The 20,925-nt window shown below is 38.6% G+C and overlaps 3 protein-coding genes across 18 annotated transcripts in view; all 3 read left to right on the top strand.

Annotated features, from left to right (window-relative positions):
* Positions 1-20,925, top strand: part of CADPS2 (calcium dependent secretion activator 2) — a 592,189-nt gene that overhangs the window by 185,907 nt on the left and 385,357 nt on the right. The window lies entirely within an intron of this gene.
* RNF148 (ring finger protein 148) lies at positions 8,694-9,605 on the top strand. The gene has a single exon (XM_036246241.1). The coding sequence runs from the start codon at positions 8,697-8,699 to the stop codon at positions 9,603-9,605; it is 909 nt and encodes a 302-aa protein (XP_036102134.1). The 5' UTR covers positions 8,694-8,696.
* Positions 12,177-13,316, top strand: RNF133 (ring finger protein 133). Its single transcript, XM_036246240.1, has one exon. The coding sequence runs from the start codon at positions 12,183-12,185 to the stop codon at positions 13,314-13,316; it is 1,134 nt and encodes a 377-aa protein (XP_036102133.1). The 5' UTR covers positions 12,177-12,182.

The raw sequence follows: 20,925 nt of genomic DNA, 5'->3' as shown, positions 1-20,925 counted from the left end.
CTGGTAAGGGAAGGCCTTCTGGGTCGGTGAGAAAGTTGGTTGCAGTTAGAACTTTTTGCTTTAAGATTATTGTTGGTGTGATGTTAGGGCTTTTTTTAGGTACCAAACTATACAAAGTTTATCTGCTAATAGTTTTCTCCTGATAATGACCATTTGGCTTATGATTCAAGATATAACTGTATATCTATAGATAGATATGTGTCTAGATGCAGATACCTTGACATATAAAGCAATTAAAGGTAGATTTTTAATTCAGTAGTCTGCTTGTATATTAGAAATAGATATTACTTTATAGCTGTATGTTATTCCATATTTATTCCATTTTTCAGGTACAGAAATGTGGATAGAATTTATTCTTGACTTTTAGACTGAAAATGTAAGACAGATGGCCTCTGATCCTGTGATATTAAATAAGCCCTTTTCTGGACAACTGTTGTCAAAGTAGTTCTTAGCAGAGGGAAGAGTTGTCAAATCATTGCCCGTTGTATTATTTTTTTTCTAATGGATGGCTGTATAAAGCAGAGGTTGCCACAGATGTTTGATGTCTTGATGTTGATATGTCTTGATATTTTGGAGAATAAGTGCTTGAAAAGCCAAGCATTTGTCAGGGACCCTGAACAAGTGTGATTGTGCTAGTATAGGGGTAAGGAGGAGGAAATAGAATTTACAAATTTGAGTCAGAAGATACTGTTCCTCACAAGACACTGTAAATCAAGTGAAGTATAGACATAGTAGCATTGGATTATACAATGCATGGGGAAATTAAATGACTGTCAAATAGTTACAAAAAGAATGTGTTTACAGGAGCAGGTTGTTTTGGCTGTGGAGATTGCAAAAGGGGGATTGAGATTAGTCTTGAAGGATAAGAAGAATTTTATTTGGTGGAAGATGAAAAAGAGAGAGAGAGAGAGAGAGAGAGAGATTGATTGATTGATTGAGATTGAGATTTATAGAGGGAAGCTCCCACCATCCTAGCACTGTGCTTGGTGATTTACAAATAGGTGTGAGATACTCTTCGTGAGGCAGGCATTACTTCCCCATCTTATAAATGAGGAAACCGAGGCTCAGTGTGGCTCACCTCACTCAGCTAGCATGTGGCAGAGACGGATTCACAGCAGGCCTGTCACACAGCTGGATGCATCTGTGCAGTTTCTGCTAGTGCGATGACTTCGTATTTGTGTTTTTGCTTTGCTGTTGCCTCCCAAGAGGACTTAAATTACCTAATAAATGAGTAAAGTTTTGTGTGTGACCTGTGAATTTGAAAAATGGAAGGAATCTAAGTAGGAAAATCTCCTTAGTCACCATTGCCCTGCTAAGAGCTCTTTCAGAGTTGACTATGCTTTATGGGACTGGTCTTAGGAAGGCAAATCATTACAAACCTTCAGTGACCCACTGTAGTATAGGGAGGTCTAGAATCTACTTCAGAGTTTTAGGACAACTTTGAAATGGCCCCCAAATAGCCCCCAAAGCAGCTTCCATCCTTGGCTTTGATTAACTATAGGAGCAGAATAGGCTGTTAAGAGAACAGGTCCAGTTCTGGTGGTTATTCAAAAGATAAATTTAGTCTAAATGGTTGAGTTAATATTAGATGTATTTTGTCCTAGGTTCTAAGAAAGGTAACAATACCACCAAATACTACCCTTAATCTTGTGTTTACCTGAGGATATTTAGCTCCTTTCATTATCCTTCCCAATGCAGAGGCTGTGTGAGCTTATTCCCCCATTACTTCACAGACTAGTAAGGGTGTTTATACTCTGTTGATTACCATTTTATCTTCTAATTTAAATTGAATAAAAAGAAAAAGTTTTTTTGTGTTAAAGTTATATAGGCCTTGACTTGAATTCAGAATGCAGAAGAGAGTATAATTTATGTAGTCTGATTTATATCCATTAACATTTTAAAGATTTGGTCATATTCCAAATGCTCATTTATTTTTATATTCAGGTATGGATATAAGAAATATTTTATAGGAGGCAGCTGATCAATGTTTCTCTCTCATGGATATTTATATAACTCAATAAACTGTTCTTAAAAAATAAAAATAAAAAAAATCTCTCATAAGTATTAAATTTATAGAAGAATTCAGAGTTGAACTTGTTATGTATATTCTAACTATTCTATATTTTAACAGAAGTGATCACCCTTATAAAGATAAAGCTAAATAGATACATTATTGCATTAGGAATAGTACAAGTTAGAATACAGAAGATAATGACATTTTCAATTTAATTCAGCCTTCATTGAGGAATCTGTGATGTGCTAGATACTGTGCTAGAAGCTGAGTACCAGAGAGAGAGAGAGAGAGAATAAGATTTAATTCCAGTCCTCAAAGAGATTAATAGAATAGATAATTTTGTAGAGGGAACTGTAGCAGCTGCTGCATAATAAACTACTTTGAGACTTGGTGTATATTAGGGCAATTTTTCTTATGAACTGTAAAAAAGAGTCAGCATCTGTTATTGCTCAGTAGTCTGTAGATCAGTGAGGTGATTATTCAGGTCTTTGATAGACTCAGCCATGTGTCTGTGACCACCTCAGGACCATGGAGGCATTTCTGCTCATCTTGGGCTCTCACATGTTTTCCCATCTGTTGATGGGTCCAGGACGCCAGGGCTGTCCTCCAAATTGTTTCTCCTCCTCCATGAGACTAGCATTCTTCACTTGAGGGGGGCGGGGTTCCAAGAGAGGGAGAGGAAGAGTGCAGGGCTCCCGAGGCTTAGGCTCAGAAGTGGCACCTCATCACTTCTGCTCAGTCTGTTCACCTACAGAAGTCACCAGGCCACAGATTTAAGAGGTGTAGAAATAAATCCTACCTCCTAATGGAAGGACCTGCTAAGTCACATTGCAGGGGGGGTTGTCAGTACAGGGAGGGAAGTAATTGGGGCTGATTTGCAATCCATGTACCTATCATAGGGTAGTTTTGTAGGAAGTTTTGTAGAAGGGACAAAGCATATATAAGTTCTTATATATAGTGATTGCGGCACTAGCAAAGGAAACTATAAGCCGTTTGATTTGAAGAAGCACAAATTTGAGAACTGATAATAGTAGAAAATAAGGCTGGATTGAAGGAAAGAGAAACAGGCTGGAGAGGCTCATACTTCAGTCCTAGAAGCTTGGGTGTTATCCTTTGGATAGAGGGGGCCAACAGCAATGCCTGTGTAAACTTCATTACTTTCTTTTTATAGGTTGCTTTGGCAACAGAATGAATTCAAGGGGAGAAAGAGTGATGGGAGATTAGATGCTATTGCACAATTTTAGACTGTCGGGATGGAAATTATTTATTCAAATGTGGTAAACCTGTCCATGTTAATCATTCATCTTTGCAAACACTTTTGAGCTAGGCACTGTGTTAGGTGTTTGAGAAACATCAGTGAGTATTTCCCTTTTATGTCACAAAGGCTTCTTGGAGTTTTGGAGCTCTTACACAACTTAAACTTGACTCATGAGTCCCACTGTTAGGCCTGTTACCTGTTAGGCGTGCAGGTAAACAGAGAGGAATAGTAATCCTGTGTTACATAGTGAAGAAATCGTGGTAGTGATATGGTGATTTAAAATGTGTCTGTTTGGGCTCTTTATTTTCTCTACTATACTTAATTACCAAAGTTTTAATGATATTAAAAGTTGTTATATTGGTTCATAGGATAATGAATGAGGAACCTGAGTACATTTTGTGATTTTCGTGCCTCTGTAACCTGCCTTATATAGTATGTGACTGTCAAGGTAATTCAGAAGCTTATATATTATTTGAAAAATTTACCATATTCCATTTTAGCATATTCAGATCTTGGCTTGATTCAGAAATATTAAAAGGAAGAAGTGTATTTGTATACAAAAAATAATTTTTAGTTTTATTTATTTATTTTTTTTGAAGTCCATGTATCTTTTTTTATTAATTAATTTTTGTTACCGATGTTTCTCCTTTTCCCCCCACTGATTCCCCCCTCCCCCTCCCTCCCTGCCCTGTCCCCAGCTTTGTTGTCCATGTCCATTGTTCATGCACACATGCATATAAGTTCTGTGGTTTATCTCTCCCCCATCACCCCCTCTTCTGGGGATTGTCATTCTGTACCCCACTTCCACATCTCTGGAACTACCCCATTCCTCAGACTGCTATGTTCATTATATTCCACAAATAAGTGAGATCATATGATACTAGTCTTTCTCTGTTTGGCTTGTTTTGCTTAGGATGATACTTTACTTTTTTTTAATCCTATGTTTTCATTGATTTTTAGAGAGACAGGAAGCAAGAGCAAGAGAGACAGAGACAGAGAGACAGAGACAGACATCAGTCATTTTTCTCCCATAGATGCCCAAAAGGGAAATGGACCCACAACCTAAATATGTGCCCTCACCTGGCATCAAACCTGCAGCCTTTGGTGTGCGGGACGACACTCCAACTGAGCCACCCAGCCAGTGCTAAAAAGGAATTTTTTTATTGCATACGTCAGAATATGGGGGAGTAGTGATTAATTTATGGGAGAAACTTAGGAGAAAATTCATTAATGTTTATGAGGATTTACCAATTTGCAAACAAATATAGCATTTTAAACTAAAATTTAGTTTTAACCTTTAAAAATCTTTAAAGGTACTGCTTTCAGAAAATATTTTCTGTTCTCATTAAACTACTTAAAGTATTCTGTTCCTGCCAAATCCCATTATGATGCATTTAATTACTCGCAGAAACTCTACATAGTTGTTTGCAAACTTAAATGCAAACCCAGTGTGTTTTGTGGGTTCCCTGAGATCTCTAATAATGTCAGAGCCCTGGATACTGTGACTTGTGGAGTCATTTACCGAAGCCTCTTCAGTATTCCCTTCTAGAGAAGCTGTCTTGGCAACGTAATGTGAATGTATTTGACTGTTTTTCTTAGAAGAATAGAGGTTTATGTAAGTTTGAACATTCTCTTTTTTTGTTAATTTTTATTTTGTTTTATTATTTTATTTTATTTTTTTTAATTTTTTTTATCCTCACCCGAGGACATTTTTCCATTTTTTGTACAGATAGAGTGGGAGGGAGAGAGAGAAAGGGAGAGAGAAAGAAACATCGACGTGAAGGGACACATCGAGTGGCTGCCACCGCACGACCAACCAGGGCCGGGGACAAACTGCAACCGAAGTACGTGCCCCCAGCGGGAATCGAACCCGGGTCTCTCCGGACTGCAGGCCGATGCTCTAACCGCTGAGCCAAACTGGCCAGGGCTGTTTTATTATTTTTTAATTAATTAATTAATTTTTGTTACAGATGTTTCTCCTTTCTCCCCCACTGATTCCCCTCTCTCCCTCCCTCCCCACCCTGTCCCCAGCTTTGTTGTCCATGTCCATTGTTCTTGCAAACATGCATATAAGTTCTGTGGTTTATCTCTCCCCCACCACCCCCTCTTCTGGGGATTATCAGTCTGTACCCCACTTCCACGTCTCTGGGACTACCCCATTCCTCAGACTGTTACGTAGTTTGAACATTCCTAACAGGTTGATGAATAGCAGAAGGACAGAGATCAACTGATTTTTCTCTCCTAACTTAATGAAGATTATAACCCTTTTGGAATTTTAATTGGAACTTAGATGTCAGGATGCATGCATACACCTAGTTTGTATATAACTCTTTTCTCCTGTGTAGATGATGACCTTCTTAAGAACAAGGCCTGGCTCATATCAGGACCTTGTGTACCATATTCTGTTTATTGTGGTTAATGATTATGTAAGTGTCATTCCTTCGCGTAAACCTCAGGGATTTAGAGCCTATAACTGCCGTTTTGTTCCCCTTGGTGGAGAGTACCTCTGGTCATGTGCTCAGTCAGAGAAGGGGTTCTCTGCACCAGGATAAATCATAACTAACTGAGCCAATCAAGATGAGTCTCCTCTAATTCCCAGGTTCTATTAGTCATGCATTTGTGAAGTGCTGCTAGCCAGAGAGACATTGAAGGAAGTCTGATAGGTTTCTGGGAGAAACAAAAATTACCTTGCTCTTATATACAGATACGGGAGAAGAAAAGTCTCTTAGTGCTTCTGGATGTGGTCTTTCATTCTGCCTATTGATACCTGGAACACCAGTAGCCACATTGGGGGATCATGAAGTGAGCCTACATAAAAAGAAAATGAACATACAGGTTTCCCTGCTATCCAAAACCTTTCATAAGCCCACATGGTATAAAGCGAAGAAGCAGTTGCCATTAATGTATATGGAAAAATTGTGAACGTTCCCAGACCCCCAAAATAACCTACTAAATCATAGCAAATACACTTAATTACTTCCAGTTTTATCCTACACATACATGTAAAACCCTTATGGGCTCTTATAGGTTTTTCTGATACCTTAGGACTCATCTTGCTAAGCTTTCACAAAATAACTCAACTTGAAGCACAGATGCTCACAGACACAATTCAAAGCTGTGGAGGGTTGCTGCTGAGTGCTGAGTGTGGTTCTCGGGGAAGGAGCCTGGAGATGCCACACTCGCCTCTGGGGCTGAGCACTGCCTCTATGGACTGGCTGAAAAACAAATGCTGAGTGCTAATTTCATCTTTTGTTTTTTAATTTATTTTTGAGAGAGAGAGAGAAAGAGATATTTATTGTTCTACTTATTTATGCATTAATTGGTTGATTCTTGTATGTGCCCTGACGGGGAATCGAACCTTGGTATATCGGGATGACACTCTAACCAACTGAGTGAGCTGCCTGGGCTCACTTTTCACCTTTTTCATTAAGGTGAAAATCCTCTTTGGATTTCCTTTGGTTAGCAAAAACAGGTGCTAATGTAGGTCTTTCATAAAAGTGAAGTAGCATAACCTGAACTTTCAAAAAGTGGGGGATACCAGCAAAGAGGCCAGATGGCAAGATGCATGGAGCAAGGACTTTTGAACTGCTGGATCAGTCAACCCCAATAGAAGATTTCATTCTCTTTAGCCTACCTGAAAAGTTCAGCAGAATAAAACCTCTTTAATAAAACCTCTTTAATGGCTGTTAAAACGAAAGGAATTCTGTGTATTGATTAAGTGCTGTCAAAGAACAGATTAGAGTAGTATCTGCCATCCAGCACCCGCCCTCCTTTTCCATTCAGACATCCTGGCCTCAGGATAGGAGACTTGGATCTAGTTGAGTAAATGAATGTAGTTTGCAATCAGGCTTCATGAACTAATAGGTGATTTGTGCAGGTGTCTATTGTTTCTATTCCAAGAGAATCAAGAAATTGTGGTGGTCTGAAGACATCATCCTTGATGGATGCATTGTTAATTATAAAAGCTTACTCCATGATGAGAGCTCAGACCTGATTGTCCATCAGGGTTAAGTGCATTTTGGGATGGATCTTCTCCCCATGGCTGTTTTATTGGGGTACACTTGCTTAGTCTTATTATTAACGTTTTGGGCCAGATAATTATTTATTTTACAGGGCTGTCATGTGCATTTTAGGATGTATAGCAGCATCCCTTGCCTCAACCCACTAGATGCCATTAGTGACCCCCATTGTCACAACCAAAAATGTCTTCAGAAATAGCCAAATATCCCTTGGGAGGCGAGATTTCCCCCACCCCCTTGCCTTGTGAACCACTGTGTTAGAGAAAAGGATTATTTCTTATAGGTGCATGTGTCCTAAGACTCCAGGAGGAGAGCAGGGAAGTTCTGCTTGCCATCATTTTAACTAGAGTGAGAAAAATTCAGTGAATTAGTAAATTCTTCAAATTATTCTTTTCAAATATACAAAGAATTTCTAACTTTCTATATTTGAGAAATGTTTTGAGCCCAAATATAGTTACTATTTAAACTCTTCACTCTTAAAAATGAGCAAACTAAAAAAGTAAAGTTAGAATTATATTTTTTAAATCCCCAAATATTAAATAATCACAAATTTAACAAACAGCCTCTAATATAATGTAAACTGTCTTTTTTGTGAGGTTTCATTTTTTGATGTTCATAGAATAAGCCAGGAATTCGGACTTTGTTTGAACCTAGGAAAAACCTGCATGGAAAGACAATTCATATATGAAAAGAATACCGTTTGAATAAAATTGTATGAATGGGGCAAGTTGATTGGTTCCAATTTTAGTTTTAAAAATATTTTTTTATTGATTTTTTTTTTTAAAGAGAGAGAGTAGAAGGGAGAGAGAGAGTTGGAAATACCGATGTAAGAGAGATATATTTATTGGCTACCTCCTGTACGTCCCCAATCGACTGGCTAGGTAGGTACATGAACTAATACATGAGTTCTATTTCCCCTGACAGCTAGAACAACAATGAGTATTAAAGTGGTTAGGCAGCTTTTCAATCTATCCAGAACTAGGAAAGAAACTCTAGGCTCTAAAAAAAAAATCTTATTTATTGCTTTAGAGTGTATTCAAATTGTTGTATACCATGAGTCATTACTTAGTAGCTTCTTGGCCAATAGGATTTCAGTATGTTGTGCACTAACATAAACTCTTGGATTGGCTTAACTACCTCTGATGTCACAATTTACCCATTAGGAAGTCATAATTTTCTTGAACTCACATTGTACTAACAAAAACTCTTATTTCATTGTAAGAAAGATAATCTACCCAAAATAAAAATACTGGAAGGAACAAGAAGATATCTTTGATCCATGCAGACCATTTCCATTAACGTGCTTTAATTATCATCTGTTAACAATTGAAGCCAGATATTTTACTTTCTTTTGTAATTGATGTTTTGTTTTTCATTTTTTGTCAGTTAATAGGCAAATGGAGGAATGAGCCTACTTAGAATTACTCCTTCAACTCATAGTTCTGTTTCATCTAGACTATTGAGGCTTAGCATCTTTCTGCTGCTTAGCCTTCCTGACTCAAAAGGAAAAGCCATTTGGACAGCCCACCTGAATATAACATTTCAGGTGGGAAATCGCATTATATCAGAATTAGGAGAGAGTGGAGTGTTCGGGAATCATTCTCCTCTGGAAAGAGTGTCTGGTGCAGTGGTACTTCCTGAAGGATGGAATCTGAATGCTTGTAATTCTATGACCAATTTCAGCAGGCCTCAACAGTCAGACTCTTGGTTGGCCCTCATTGAACGGGGAGGCTGTACTTTTACCCATAAAATCAATGTGGCAGCAGAGAAGGGAGCAAATGGTGTGATCATCTATAACTATCCAGGTACGGGCAACAAAGTATTTCCCATGTCCCACCAGGGAACTGGAAATACAGTCGCAGTGATGATAGGCAACTTGAAAGGCATGGAACTTTTGCACTTGCTCCAGAAAGGAGTCTATGTGACGATCATCATTGAAGTGGGGAGAATATACATGCCGTGGCTGAGCTATTACGTCATGTCTCTGTTTACCTTCCTGGCTCCCACGGTTGCCTACCTGTTCTTGTACTGTGCCTGTAGACCTCGAGTGCCCAATTCTTCTACCAGGAGGCGAAGACAGAAGGCAAATGTGAAGAAAGCAATTGCTCAGCTTCGACTGCGAGTGCTCAGAGAAGGGGATATGGAACTAGATCCAAGTGAACACAGCTGTGTTGTTTGTTTTGACACATACAAACCCCAAGATGTAGTACGTATTTTAACTTGCAGACATTTTTTCCATAAGGCCTGCATTGACCCTTGGCTTTTAGCCCATAGGACATGCCCCATGTGCAAGTGTGACATTCTGAAAACTTAAGAAACCCAGAGAAATTTCTGAGGCTGTAACCAAGTCCTTTCAAAGATAAAATTAGATGGATTCTTTTAGCACTGTTTGTAGAGAGAAAATTCAACTCCAGCTTCTCTACCCAAGTACTGAAAAGGGTGAGATTTGGGTGTTTTTAAAATAAAACTCCATATCATGCCCACCTATTTGACCTTGTTGTTTTTCTAATAAGTTTTAGTTGTTATACGTTTGCTCTTATTTACATAAGGACATTATGTAAAAGCAAATTAGTCTTTATCTTCCAATTACTGTGACAAACTTAATCATAATATTTTTAAGTTTTTTATATTTTTATATATTATATTTTACTATTTGATATCTAATATTTTTGCTCAATAAACTTTATTATACAATTAGATCCTGATTTAATGCTCCATTATTAATTGTATTAATAACCCAGGAATCTGGTTTCCAAAGTTACTAACTGGGTAAGTAGTATGTTCTAAATAATTATTTTGGATTATAGCACTTTTGGTTGTGTAACTAAAACTATTTTAAATTATTATAGGTCTCATTTGGGGCAGCAGTGCAAAAAAATCACCGTAGTTTAGTGGAACGCTTTAAATCCTACCCCAGTGAATCAGCTATGGTTATCAGATTTCCCTTCTAGTAAGTGCTTTTCTTCTCAAAATAGTGGTGAATGTCTCTCTTTGATAATGTAGAAAGGGTAGAGCTGAAATTTTCAGTTGCCTTTCCAAATTGTATATTATGCTTTACTTTGTCTCTTCCTCTTTCAAATATATAAATAAACCCCTGTGGAACTGTGAGAGGCTGAAAGATTTGGGTTACATTTTTTTTTATGAAAATCTCTATGGACAATATTCTAAACTTCTGATGTCCAACTCAGATGACACTTTGTGAGTCCACCCACTGTGTACTACACTGTCTTTTTAAAGAGTAGATTGTATGGAAATACAGTCCGATTAATGGACTTTGGTAAAGAAATTTGACCATAATAAGCTGAAGATTTTATGTCGATATTCTCTTATGCCACTTTTTGGAGGGCCCATAGGGCCCTTTTCTCCTTTCTCTTTCCTGCCTCAAGTAATCATGGTGTTGATTAACATTTCATAAGAAGTACTAGCATCCATTATCCTAGTGAGACCCAGCTAAGTGTCTCTTGACATCCTGTGCATAGAGATCAGAGACATTTATGTTGAAGGTCAGAATCCTTCACTGGTTTCCCTGCTGGTGAATAAGAACCACTGAGATATAACCCCAAGAAAGTGTAAGGCAGCATCAGTGACTGCTCATGTTTGTTAGTTCACAGGTCATTCTTTGGCTTCAAAGTCATATTGTGCCATTGACATAAGTGTAGGTAAAATATAGTCAGAACTGACAGTGTGTATGTGAGTTCTTCCTCCAGAGATGTTTGTTGATTTTGGCAAACATTTTGTTAGAAGCATCTATGACCTTTGATAGTTACTGCTGTCAGTGATTAATTTTAAGTGGGGACCTTTAAGCTTTTCTTTTTAAAATCAGTAGCTACATTTTTGTTTACAGTGAGTTGAGAAATGAGATCAATGTTTCTGTCTTGACTACTGTCATGCCTGTGTATGACCAAGAGTGAGGAAGTGAGGCTGGTGTGATTTAACAGGATGAGCTACTTTTAAATCTCAAATCCTAACCAAACAAACTCCTGAGCAAGCTTTTATTAAGTACATTTAGTACAGTGGTTTACATGATAAATAAAAAGTTTACATTGTGATAAAATGTGAGTTAAAAATGGTTTTACATAATTCATCATTTTTACCACATATTTGTCTCAGTGCTAAGTTTTAATTATTTTGTTAAAACTTGCCATTTTGTAGAAAATTTTTTGTTTTGTTTTTTGGTTTGTTTTTAGTTTCATGTGTGGGTTTCTTTCTTTTCTTTTTTTTTTAATTAGTCTCTCTCTCTCTCTCTCTTTTTTTTTTTTTTTTGGTATGTGCCCCTAGTGGGAACCAAACCCGGGACTCTCTGGTCCGCAGGCCGATGCTCCAACTGCTAAGCCAAACTGGCCAGGGCTAGAAAATATTTTTGGAGAAAAATTACAGTTATATGACTTTCTTGTATATGCATATCCTTTCAGCTTTTAAAATGCATGCGTTGTATGAATTTTATATTTAAGTTTGTTTAATTGTGATACCTGCTGACATTACATGTCACTCAGGCATGGAATCCATTTTATAACAAGTTAGAAATCACCCATAACAGCATTTGAAGCATTCAAACCAATACACTTCACAGGATGCTCTAAGCTCTTATCTAATTGGCTGTTGCCTTTTATGTCATAATCATATCACCCAACAGTAAGCAGCATCTAGAGTTACAGTACTGAGACTAGGGTTTTTTTCCCCAATGTAAAGTTTTTCTCTCTCTGCCTCTAATAAAACATCTGAAACTCCTACGACGTCTTCAAGGATTTCTCATAAAAACATGCTAGGAGGCAGTGGAACTTGTTTTCACCCAGAAGATAGTTTTCATTTTGTTATTTTAAATTGATTGCCAACAGATGTGGAAGCCATATCTTTTCCTTGGATTGGTCCTTTGGTTACTAGGCAGGGAGAGATGAATCTACTCCAGATTAGCACCCAAAGAAACAACACGACATCTTCCTGGCTTGTGAAATTCAGTATTCTTTGGCTTCTTAGTCAGAACTGCTGCAAAGCCAGTGCTGTTTGGACTGCTTACATGAACATATCATTTCATGCTGGGAATCGCATGCTGTCAGAGTTGGGGGAAACTGGAGTATTTGGAAGAAGCTCTGCTTTGAAGAGAGTGGCAGGAGTTATTGTGCAGCCAGATGGAAAAACGCAAAATGCCTGTAATCCCAGTACCAGTTTCAGCAGACCAAAGAACTCAGAGACGTGGCTTGCACTTATTGAACGGGGAGGTTGTCCCTTCACACAGAAAATTAAGGTGGCTGTTGAGAAGGGAGCCAGTGGAGTGATCATCTATAACTTTCCAGGAACTGGCAATCAGGTTTTCCCCATGTCTCATCAGGCATTTGAAGACATAGTTGTAGTGATGATTGGTAACTTAAAAGGCATGGAGATTTTGCATTTAATTCGGAAGGGAATTCACGTAACAGTCATGATTGAGGTGGGGAGAAAACACATCATATGGATGAATCACTATTTTGTCTCATTTTTGATTGTCACAACCGCCACTTTTGCGTATTTCATCTTTTATCATATTCGAAGACTGTGGGTAGCAAGGATTCAGAGCAGGAGATGGCTGAGATTGGCGACAGATCTCAAGTTAGCATTTGGCCAGCTCCAACTTCGGGTACTGAAAGAAGGGGATGAGGAAGTTAGTCCAAACGGAGATAGTTGCGTAGTTTGCTTTGAACTCTACAAGCCTAAAGACACAATTCGTATTCTGACTTGTAAACATTTTTTCCACAAGAATTGCATTGACCCCTGGATTCTAACCCATGGAACATGCCCTATGTGCAAATGTGACATTCTTAATGCTTTGGGAATTCAAGTGGATGTTGAAGATGGAACACAACCGTTGCAAGTTCTGATGTCAAATGAATGGCCTGGTATTTTATCACCTAGTGAAGAGGGGACAAATAATGAACTTTCTCCTGCAAGACAGTCAGATAAAGTGACCGACGTGGAAGAGGTGGAGGAGCACCCTACTTCTCAAAATGACAGCCAGCCTAACTCAGGAGAAGATGTTCATCCTTCACCTTGATAGCATGACCTTTGAGGAGATGGATTAAACCTGTTTGTCAAATCAGGTTCTAGTATTGACAAGCAGTTAGTTTGAAGTGTGGTATTTGTGTCCTTTTTGTTACTTTGGTAATTTTCTAACATTGTTTGTCCAGCCTTAAAGACAGAAAAAGGAAAAAAAGGCCTTGCAGGAATTTTTTTTTTTTAATCTTTGCTAAATGTAATTTTTTGTCAGTGTATGTTACTCCCGTGAGTATATATCTTTATTTCTATGTACACATGCATGTTAAAACCAAGGATAAACTTTTTTTCCCTAGGTTTTTTTTTTTTTTTGTATATATATATACTGCATATAAAAAATATATAGACTATATTTTAGTAAGACAATTGGTAATATTTGTGCATGTTCCTTATATCCAAAAACTATCAATTAAGTTTGAAAAAAACATTATCTTTGATGTGCTAGGAAGAGTTAAATTTATCTTTTTATATTTATAGTACAGTAAATGTCCATTGTGCTGTGCTTTTTTTATTCTTGGCATGAAAATGTTGCTGTATAGAATTTTATTCTTACTCTGTTCATTGTATGGGATCTGCAATTTTAAAAGGAAAATAGTAGCACTCTATAAGGAACCAGCAAATATTTCAGTGCCCAGTATTTCTTATCATGATTGTTACATGTTCATAGTGTGCAGAAAGGCTTAAATGGCAAAGAATTCCTATAATGTTTAGTTATCGTGTATTTACTTTCTGTATGTTCTGTACTACCCAGTTTATTTTGTTATTTTTGCCATTAAATAAAATACTTAAAATGTGCTAGATTATTTTGGAGATAAATATCACAATGTAGAAGTTTATTATGACATCTTGGGATTCTGCTCATTTTCTTCACTGTGTTTCCAGGAATATAGCACAGAAGTGGGCACTTAAATATGCTTGAGCGAATGAATAATGATAAATATCTTTTTTCTTTTAAATCTTTATTCTTGTATGTATTACAGATGTTCCTCATTTTTCCCCCCATTAACCCCCTCCTCCCCTTCCCACCCCCCTCCCACCTTTTCCCACACTATTGTCTGTGTCCATTGGTTATGCATGTAAGTTCTTTGGTTTATTTCTTTCCACCCCCCAACCCCTTTCCCTTTGAGGTTTGTCAGTCTAGCAATGAATTTGTACTTCTTAATCCCTTCACCTTTTTCACTCATTCCCCAACCCTCCTCCCATCTGGCAACCAACAAAATGTTCTCTGTATCTATGAGAATGTTTTCGTTCTGCCTGTTTATTTTGTTTGTAGATTCCATTGTCAATAGATATGTATTCATTGCCATTTTGTTTGTTCATATATTTTATATTTTTCTTCAAAAAGATCCTTCATCATTTCATATAATAACGGTTTGGTGGTGATGAACTCCTTTAACTTTTTCTTGTCTGGGAAAGTCTTTATATGGCCATCGATTCTAAATGACAACTTTGCAGATAGAGTAATCTTGGTTGTAGGTTCTTGCTTTTCATCACTCTGAATATTTCTTGCCACTCCCTTCTGGCCTGCAGGGTTTCTTTTGAGAAATCAGCTGACAGTCTAATGGAAACTCCCTTGTAGATAACTGCTTTTCTCTTGCTGCTTTTAAGATTCTCTCTTTGTCTTGAACCTTTTGCATTTTGATGATGATTTGTCTTGGTGTGGGCCTCTTGGGGTTCATCCTTTTTGGGACTCTTGGTGCTTCCTGGACTTATATGTCTGTTTCCTTCACCAAGTTAGGAAAGTTTTCTGCCATTATTGTTTCAAACAGGTTTTCAATTTCTTGTTCTCTCTTCTCCTTCCGGCACCCCCAAGATGCGAATGTGGGCATGCTTGAAGTTGTCCCAGAGGCTCCTTACACTATCCTCATTTTTTTGGGTTCCTTTTTCTTTTTGCTGTACTGATTGGGCATTTTTTGCTTCCTTATATTCCAAATCAATGATTTGCTTCTTGGATTTATGTACTCTACTATTGAATCTGTGTAAATTATTCTTTATTTCAATTAAAGCCTCCTTCGTTTCTAACTGTGCATCCATCATTTCTGCCTGGTCCTTTTTTATGCTCATGAGACCCTCACTAAGTTCCTTGAGCATCCTTATAAGCAGTATTTTGAACTCAGCATCTGTCAGGTTGCTTATCTCCATTTCGCTTAGTTCTTTTCTTGGGGTTTTGTACTATTCTTTCATTTGGGACCTGTTTCTTTTTTTCCTCATTTTGGCTGCCTTCCTGTGTTTGTTTTTGTGTATTACTTAACGAGAGGTATGCAGCTATCTGAGACCAGATGCTGCTTGTTTGAAAGAATTTAGGAACATCTGAAGCAGGATCCAAGACAGGCCAATCCTATGGTTAAGCAACTGGCAACAGCTTGGGTGGGCCTGAAAGTTGGGTGGGGCGGGGCCTCAGGGAATCACCAGGGTGGAGCTACTAGTGTGAGCCAGGTTGCTGGAGTCCCAGATGTGGTGGCTGTGTGCGGTCCCAGGGAAGGGCTCACCAAAGGAACAAAGGCCTCTGACAGCACGTTTGTCCCAGAGAAAGCCCCCTCTCCAGCCCTTGCTTCAATGCCAAACAGCTCAGTTCTTCCCTGTGTGTCTCTGGTGCCCCTGGAGCTGCCTCCCCTCCAAGCTTAGAGGGAGAGAGTCCGATAAGTCCGTGCTCGGGCCCTTTAAGGTGCTGCCTGGGGCTCCAGCCGTGTCAGCTTCCCTGAGCCTCCCTTCCCGCTGGTTTTTCCAGCCAGAAGTTATGGGGATTCTCTTCCTAGCACTGGAACCCTAGGCAGGGTGCCTGGTGTGGGACGAGGTCCCCTCAGTCCTCAGGAAGGACCTTCCCAGCCTGGGTGTCCTCCTGATTTTTGTCCGTCACACGTGGGTGTGGGACCAGCCAGTCCGCCTCCGCCCTTCTTACCAGTCTCGATGTGGCTGCTGCTTTAATTCCGTAGTTGTAGGACTTCCATTCAGCTTGATTTCAGGCGGTTTTGATTAATGTTTGTTCTGTAGTTTAGTTGTAACTTTGATGTGGTTGTGGGAGGACGCGGTACCATGTTTACCTACGCCACCATCTTGACCAGAAGTCCGATAAATATCTTTTTTATAATATAACTGTTATATGCTAATCTGGAAAAACTAGGCAGTTTATCCCAATTGTACAAAATGATGGGAACCAAATCCTGAAAATTTTCATCCTGAATTATTCTGATAAAATAAAAAATTACAATTATTAGCCAGAATTCACTATTACAATTTAGCATGCATAACTTGAATGAGGAGATTTGACCTCTCCAGGGCTGACAGTGAGATTTGAATTCTTGTGCAGCCCTAGAGAGAGATCTGTTAAGAGGAGTTTCATGAGTTGCTCAATTGAACAATACTGGAATTCAGAGACAGGCAGAAGGAGTAGTTTATAAGATAATGCCAAGGAGGACTACAGACCCAGAGACATAGAAAGAAGTATGGTTCAGATTGACAAACCTCAGAGTAGGGAGTCAGGAGGATGGATGAAATGAACCAAATAACTTATATGCATGTGTACATAACCAATGGTCATAGACAATGCTAAGGGCTGGGGGGGGGGGGCAGGAGAAACATCTGTAACAACATATACACAATGGAGTACTGTGCATCTGTAAGAAAGAAAGATCTCTTATCTTTTGAGATGACATGGAGGGATCTGGAAAGTGTCATCCTAAGCGAAACAAGCCAAACAGAGAAAGACAAGTATCATATGATCTCATTTGTAGAATATAATGAACATAACAGTCTGCAGAATGCGGTAATCCCAGAGAGATGGAAGTGGGGTGCAGACTGACAATCCCCAGAAGAGGGGGTGGTGGGGGAGAGATAAACCACAGAACTTATATGCATCTATGCATGAACAATGGACATGGACAACAAAGCCTGGAACGGGGGAGGGTGGGGGAGGGGGGAATTCGTGGGTAAAAAAGGAGAAACATCTATAACAAAAATAAAATTAGAAAAATAAATTAAAAAAATAAGTCTTTTCTGATGGCAAAAAGTGGGCAAGTGACCAGGTTGGGGGTTATGCCTTGTTTGGTACACACAAACATTTTTATACCCAACCCTAGAGAGGTTTGGACTTAGTTTTTCACAAGAGCTGCTCTTTGAAGCAGTGGCATAGCACCTGTATTGGAGAATTTAGCAGGAACACTGTTTTGAGTGCCTTTTTGAGTTTACTGTGGGAGAGAGAGGTCATTTCATGAGGGACTGAGCATCACATTGAAGAAACAGGAGACTGAGGACCCTATGAAAGCCACTTCTGGTAGAATTAGCTCCTCAGCAAAATAAGCTGTCAATCTCAGACTGGCTACTCTTGGCATCCCTGGGGTTAGCAACTCATGGGGCTAGAGTGGCTACCACTGGTTGCCCAAATGAATCACTGGAACTATGGAAATGAATGCATCTGGTAGTTCTGTCAGTCCTCAAACCCAGGGATCATTACCGTTCTGTGTACTCTTAGCACATTCAGGTGGGATACATGCTCCATGATAGACCTAGCACTTGAAGGATTTGTCACTTACTCTTCACACTAACATTGCCATTGCATTCTCTTTCCATTATTTCTCTGCACCTTATTGGTTTCTCCTTTTCTTTACCTTTTTATTTTTGCTTTGTTTATCACTGTCAATCTTAAATCTGACCCTCATGTGTAAGAAATTAGGATTTATACACTTTTATAATTAGTTGTCTTTGTTAACATGGGCACTTAACACTTTAACAGAGTGTGCTTATTGTCTTGATTTGAGAATTTTCAATGGTTGTTCTTTAAAGGGTGGTTAGAATCTATATTTTAGGTGGGGAAGGAGAGGTGAAGTCCATGACCTTGGGAACTGTCATTGCTGAGTGCCTACCATGTAGCAGGCAGTGGACTAAGAGCTGTTCCCATAGCTGTTTCTTATATCAGAACAAAACAGCAGTTTTAAACCTTCAGAATGTTAAAAACAGATCAATAAACCACTTTTACTCTGGATGTAATAACTAGGACCTGGAAATAGCACTGATATGTCAAATGTTAGGTACTATTCATTGTAGTAGTTTTTACTTAGTGTGCGGGCTACATTGTTTTCTCTTGTACTTAGTGATGCAAATATATTTTGCTATAATGATATAGGACTTTAATGTGAATTATTTTGCCCCTAATGCCAGTGTCATTATGAATTTTTGTTGCATTTCTCTTTTGTATGTATTTTTGTATTCTCTGGTAATAAAATTGATTCCCTGTGCCCACCTCTGCTAAGTAGGGGGTTGATATTCCTTATAAAAATTAAGCTTTATTATTTTTGTTGTTGTTGTTACTGGAATAAATTAGGTTTGCTATTTACTAAAGTGAAAATGATTCTAAAGCACTTACCACTGATTGGGTGATTTCAGGTGAATTTATCTATGCAGTTTCTTGTATTACAACACACTACCCTGTTAGTAACCCTGGGTATTGCTATAGAATCATCATAATGCGTTGCCCTGTAGAGAGATGTTGGTCAGCCACAATATTTTTAGTACTGTGAGTACTTCAGAGGATTTAGTGAGCTAGATGTCTGGCATTTCTTATAGTATTTAAATTTAATGTACAGTTAAAGTGTTTTCATCCTCTACAAACTCACTGGTTTTTGGAGCAGCACACGAATCAAGTGGGAGGAAGAGTCAGAGTTTAGAGAACACTGTAAAACAGGGAAGTCCTCACATGTTGATACTGTGAAAGTCACTGTAGTGGTGACTCCACATTCTTGCTTTATTGTTTGCAACGAGCACCAGTTTTTGTATTTTAGAATTTGTTTAGTTTTGCATTTACTGCTTAGTGATGAAAATAGGATTATGGATTATTCCAACTACCAATACAGAACTATCTTAAAATGCATACCTGGTTTTCTAAACCATAAGAATTTTTTTGGAGGGGAATGGGCTAATGTACGCCACAAAAACCTCCCTTGTCCACAGCTACACCAGTTTACAACACCTGTGTCCACAATTATGCTGTCATCTTTGACAGACCTTCAACATACTGTGTTCCTTTATGATTTCAGCTGCTGTCATGAACTTTGCTCCTCACTGTTGATGGCCACGATAACCCTGTTTTTTCAAATCTTGTCTATATTTACAACATTCATTTCCATTCAGCAACATACCATTGCTGCTACACATCATATTTTGTCATTTTTGAAAATTTCCCAACTTTCAGCGTCTTTCTCAGAATCCCTTTTCTGAATGCACCATTTTCTCTTTGTTCTCATTCCAAGCAATTTCCCTGAACCATCCTTTCCCAGCCCATTTCATTTTGTTCAGCTCAGCCTAGAGTTAAATTGTAATCTATTTTATCCTTACTGGACCACGCGCTACTGAATGCCTCACCTCCTAGGCTTTTTCTACAGTAATATTTGCCTACCCTGAGTAGTGTCTACTGATTTCCACCAGATCTTTACTTCTGTTTAAACATCCTGTATTAGTCTCTTAACTCATTTTTTTAAAAAAATTATTTCTCGTAGAGCATTATTTCTCAGCCTAGGCTGCACATCAGAATCACCTGGAGGGCTCTGAAAAAGACATGATGCTCAGGCTGTCCCCAAGACCTCTGGGCTGGGGTAGGCATGGCATTATATTAGTTACCCAGGTGATTCCAATTTGCAGCTGAATTTACTACCACTGTCAGAGGGCTGTTCTAAAGAGCCTTTACATTAATAAAGTTCCCAATTTTACCCACTGCTTCTCTCAGATCAACTTGTTTTCACTTTACTGAAAATATTTAGGTAGAAGTAGAAATATCAGGTGTAAAGGTTTACATTTAATGGAGAGGAATTGATAAGACTTCTGGGAGTATGAAGGAATGGATTTCAGCTGGAGAAGCAAGAACACTTATAGGAGGAAATAACATTTAAAATGGATTTCTAATAGGTTGGGAGGAAGGGCATCCTAATGGAGGAAACAGTGTGAACCAACAGTATTGTGTAAAGAAGTTTTGAGTGTCATGTTGAATTTTGGTAACAGAACTTGAAAATGAAGACAGGGAATTCCAGAGACTGTTGCAGTGATCCACCAGTGATGAGATGAAAGTATGAACAAAGCAGTAGTTGGTGAATTTGTAAACAAAACCCTGGTTTGGCTGCCTGTGGCAATGAAAGCCAATACTTGTGAGACAGATGCTGGTGGAAAAAGGAAAGAGATTTATTCAAGTGTCAGCCACCTGAGAAGATGGGGGATTACTGTCCCAAATCCCATCTCCCTACCTCAGTGCAGGCAGAGGTTTTTATAAAGAGGAGGAGGGTCAAAAGGCTCTCTCTATGTAGGCCAGCACAATGTATTCTGATAAGGACCTTGAAACTGGTCAAGCAATGGTCTGGTGGTATCCTCCTGGTTTTCATTTAAAGGTCAGTAAACCTCGTGGAGCTGGAATGCTTGAACGTCAGAGTCTGTATCTTCTGAATTTAGTTCCTAGGATTCTTATACCAACATGCTGTTTATATACAACCTACATATTAGTCAGAGTTAGCATTTACAGAAACAATATCAAAAGAATGGTGGGGTTATAAATTAGGCAAGACAACTATAAGGTAGGGCATCTCCGATATATGTTCTTTGGTGACTTTTATTTGCTGATGTGAATTTTCTAC

Source organism: Molossus molossus, unplaced genomic scaffold, assembly GCF_014108415.1.
Source record: "Molossus molossus isolate mMolMol1 unplaced genomic scaffold, mMolMol1.p scaffold_m16_p_7, whole genome shotgun sequence".
NCBI classification, from domain to species: Eukaryota; Metazoa; Chordata; class Mammalia; order Chiroptera; family Molossidae; genus Molossus; species Molossus molossus.
The sequence above is the reverse complement of the archived record's forward strand: the minus strand, read 5'-3'. Positions and strand labels throughout refer to the sequence as shown.